This window comes from Temnothorax curvispinosus, unplaced genomic scaffold (assembly GCF_003070985.1).
Source record: "Temnothorax curvispinosus isolate PA1 unplaced genomic scaffold, ASM307098v1 QBEX01002250.1, whole genome shotgun sequence".
Classification (NCBI taxonomy): Eukaryota; Metazoa; Arthropoda; class Insecta; order Hymenoptera; family Formicidae; genus Temnothorax; species Temnothorax curvispinosus.
The window spans coordinates 1-2,696 of NW_020212030.1; the positions used below are offsets into that span (position 1 = coordinate 1).

Consider the following 2,696-nt stretch of genomic DNA (forward strand, 5'->3'; position numbering starts at 1 on the left):
CATTGTAGACCCAGCATTATTATAGGAATTGTACTATTTATTTATCTAAGGCTCGTTTTCTGCCTACAGGCGTAGTATCGCACTATCGCAGTGTTCACTCTATAGGTTTGTTCGCGTTGCTTGATATTCCCAAACATTTTTCACTTGAAATGAGATAAATATATATTTAGCCGTTGGAGAAAGAGAAAGCGAAGATGCTGAGTGCAAAAAGTGCAAACAACGCGAACAGACCCTATGTCTGTCTATTATAAGTGCGTTCGGGGAGATGCTATTAGCGCTGACAACGTCATTCTATCTCTGTTACTTACTGAAAGTTGAACAAGGACAGAGCGCGCTCATAGCGCTAAAAGCGCGCTCCCCGAACCCAGCCTATATCAGATGTGCAGCAATAGAAAACCAACCTATAAGTTCGGTCGTGCTTTTCTTATTAAAACACGTACAGAGTTAATAGTTGTATCTAAATGTCTACAGAATAAGGCTTCTGAGGAACTGATTATCTTGTCGAATATCGGATTGACGTGTTTTTGACGCCGGACGTGGTGAGAATCTTCCATTAGGCTAATATTTCATATGTCGTACGGTATATACAGTAGTCTCCGCACAAGATCGTCAGGTTATTAACACGTTTCGTTACGTTGTATAAGTTCCAACCAATATACTTTGATCCGTAACAATAAAAGCGTGTTACGTTTTACATCTTTCTTTGTGCATTGACCGAAATCCAAGTTTACGTACAAATATAAGTATATGGTCAGAACTTATCGTAACGTATGTACCGTGTTACAGATGTTCTTATGTGAAGGCTCTGATTTGCTACGACAAAACGTCATAAGAATCTGTAAATATTACTGCTTTAAACACGTGTTATTCTTTATCTATTGCTGTTGTAGTTGTAATTCTTACTCTTGTATTGTTTAATTTGCTAGTGTTTCAGAAAACTGCTGTTTCTGTTGTCCAGTTTGCTTCTGTCGTTTACTTTGCCTCTATCGTTTTTGCTATTGTTGTTTTGCCTACAAATATGTCATGCTATAATTTCCCGTAAGATTTTTAAATACTTTACAGTTATGCGAGTTTACTTATCTATTGTCACATCACTCTACACACAATGCTTTTTGTTTCAGAAAATCTGTCATTGAAGAATGTGCTGCTTTCAAAAATAATTGCTGCTTAGTTCCAAATTGCGGTTTTATTCACAAATATAAATACTGCTACAAATACCAGAATACTACATGCAGCGACAACAAATGTCCGTTCTTACATTGTACCAGCGTGGAACAACTTCGTTATGAAACAACTGGAAAAGAAACCGAGCAGCTGAAAAGGGAAGTTGGCCGAACGCTACAAAACTCAAGCATATGTGGCAAATTTAAAAATGGTGATTGCACACTACCAAAATGCAGGTTACGACATGTTAAATACGATGTAGCACCTTTAGAGTGTACAATATGCACAGAAATAATAAATGTCGAACATTTGGGTGCAGGAGATTGTGGGCATATTTTTTGCGCCAATTGTGCAATGCGCTGCTTAATAAATGATGAATATGAAAACTTTGTCGAAACAAGATGTCCAATATGTAGGAAATCAGTCCCGTACAAGAAATTATCGTAATATTTGTACCTTTAATATTTTGATTAATATTTCACTTTATTTCAAATAAAAATTATGTTTATTTTTGATTCAACGTTGTAATGTATTCCCTCTTTTACTTTTTCTTCCTGTCATGATTATTTTCTATTACTTTCAAAAAATGTCGTAGCAATTTCTCTAAAGTCTATTGTTTTGTAATTTTCGAATATTTGATCCTCTGGTTATACGTTTAACTTTATATTACAAAAATGAAACATTTATAAATATTGAATAATAAACAGAACTGCTTCTCACAGTACTTTAACGGAAATACAAAAAAGTCGGTACTGTTGGTGATACATTGATCTCTCTCAATTGCTATATATGCAAATATTAATCAGATTAAAACAATTGTTGAAGTACAATTAGAATTTAAGTATATACTACAAAAATTAAGAGAATATATATATTACACTTCATAATATATTGAACGAATATTTCCTACATTTGCTTTAATATTTATTATTTCAACTAGCTATACCTATAATTATTCCATAATGCCGTCTTATACTTTCTTACTCTTCTACACTTTAACTGTTGTATTTGGAAAATGTCTACTATATACTTTTTATCTGTTGAAAGAATAATAAACCATGACATTGATGTGACATGAACAGAAACAAAAAAATGCATTGCAAAAAAATAAATTGTACAAATTGAAATAACTAGAACTGTATGCAAAGAGAAATCAGATATCCTGACAGTTATTTCTTCAATACATTGTCCTTCTTTTGACACTAATTTTATGTAGAAAAATATATGTTTACTTATGTTAACAAAATAAACATTACATAAAAAAATATATTCGTATATCATAAAGTCTTGTAATTATTAAGTAACTGCAACCTTTCTTTTCTCTATATCCTCCATTGCTTAATCTGCTTAATCTGCAAACAATATGTTTCATCCTCATTATAAATATATGTTAATAAAATATGAATAATATATTTATTAATAAATTATATAATTAATTAATAATATTTCTATCTTTTTTAAGTATACTGAAGATAAAATATAACATTTTAAATATATTGTGAAGAAAAATGTACAATTTTGAAAGATTTAAA

General features: G+C 31.4%; 1 protein-coding gene across 2 annotated transcripts; it reads left to right on the forward strand.

Annotated features, from left to right (window-relative positions):
* Positions 1-364: 364 nt before the first annotated feature.
* On the forward strand, positions 365-2,436 carry LOC112468927. 2 transcript variants are annotated; one of them, XM_025038345.1, is made up of 4 exons: positions 365-539; positions 787-838; positions 927-1,038; positions 1,122-2,436. In XM_025038345.1, the coding sequence occupies exons 2-4, from the start codon at positions 787-789 to the stop codon at positions 1,609-1,611; spliced, it is 654 nt and encodes a 217-aa protein (XP_024894113.1). In that variant the 5' UTR covers positions 365-539; the 3' UTR covers positions 1,612-2,436. The 2 variants fall into 2 exon arrangements, 1 of the variants encoding a protein (XP_024894113.1); XR_003042441.1 differs by lacking the exons at positions 787-838; positions 927-1,038 and having other exon boundaries at positions 1,122-1,151.
* Positions 2,437-2,696: the final 260 nt, after the last annotated feature.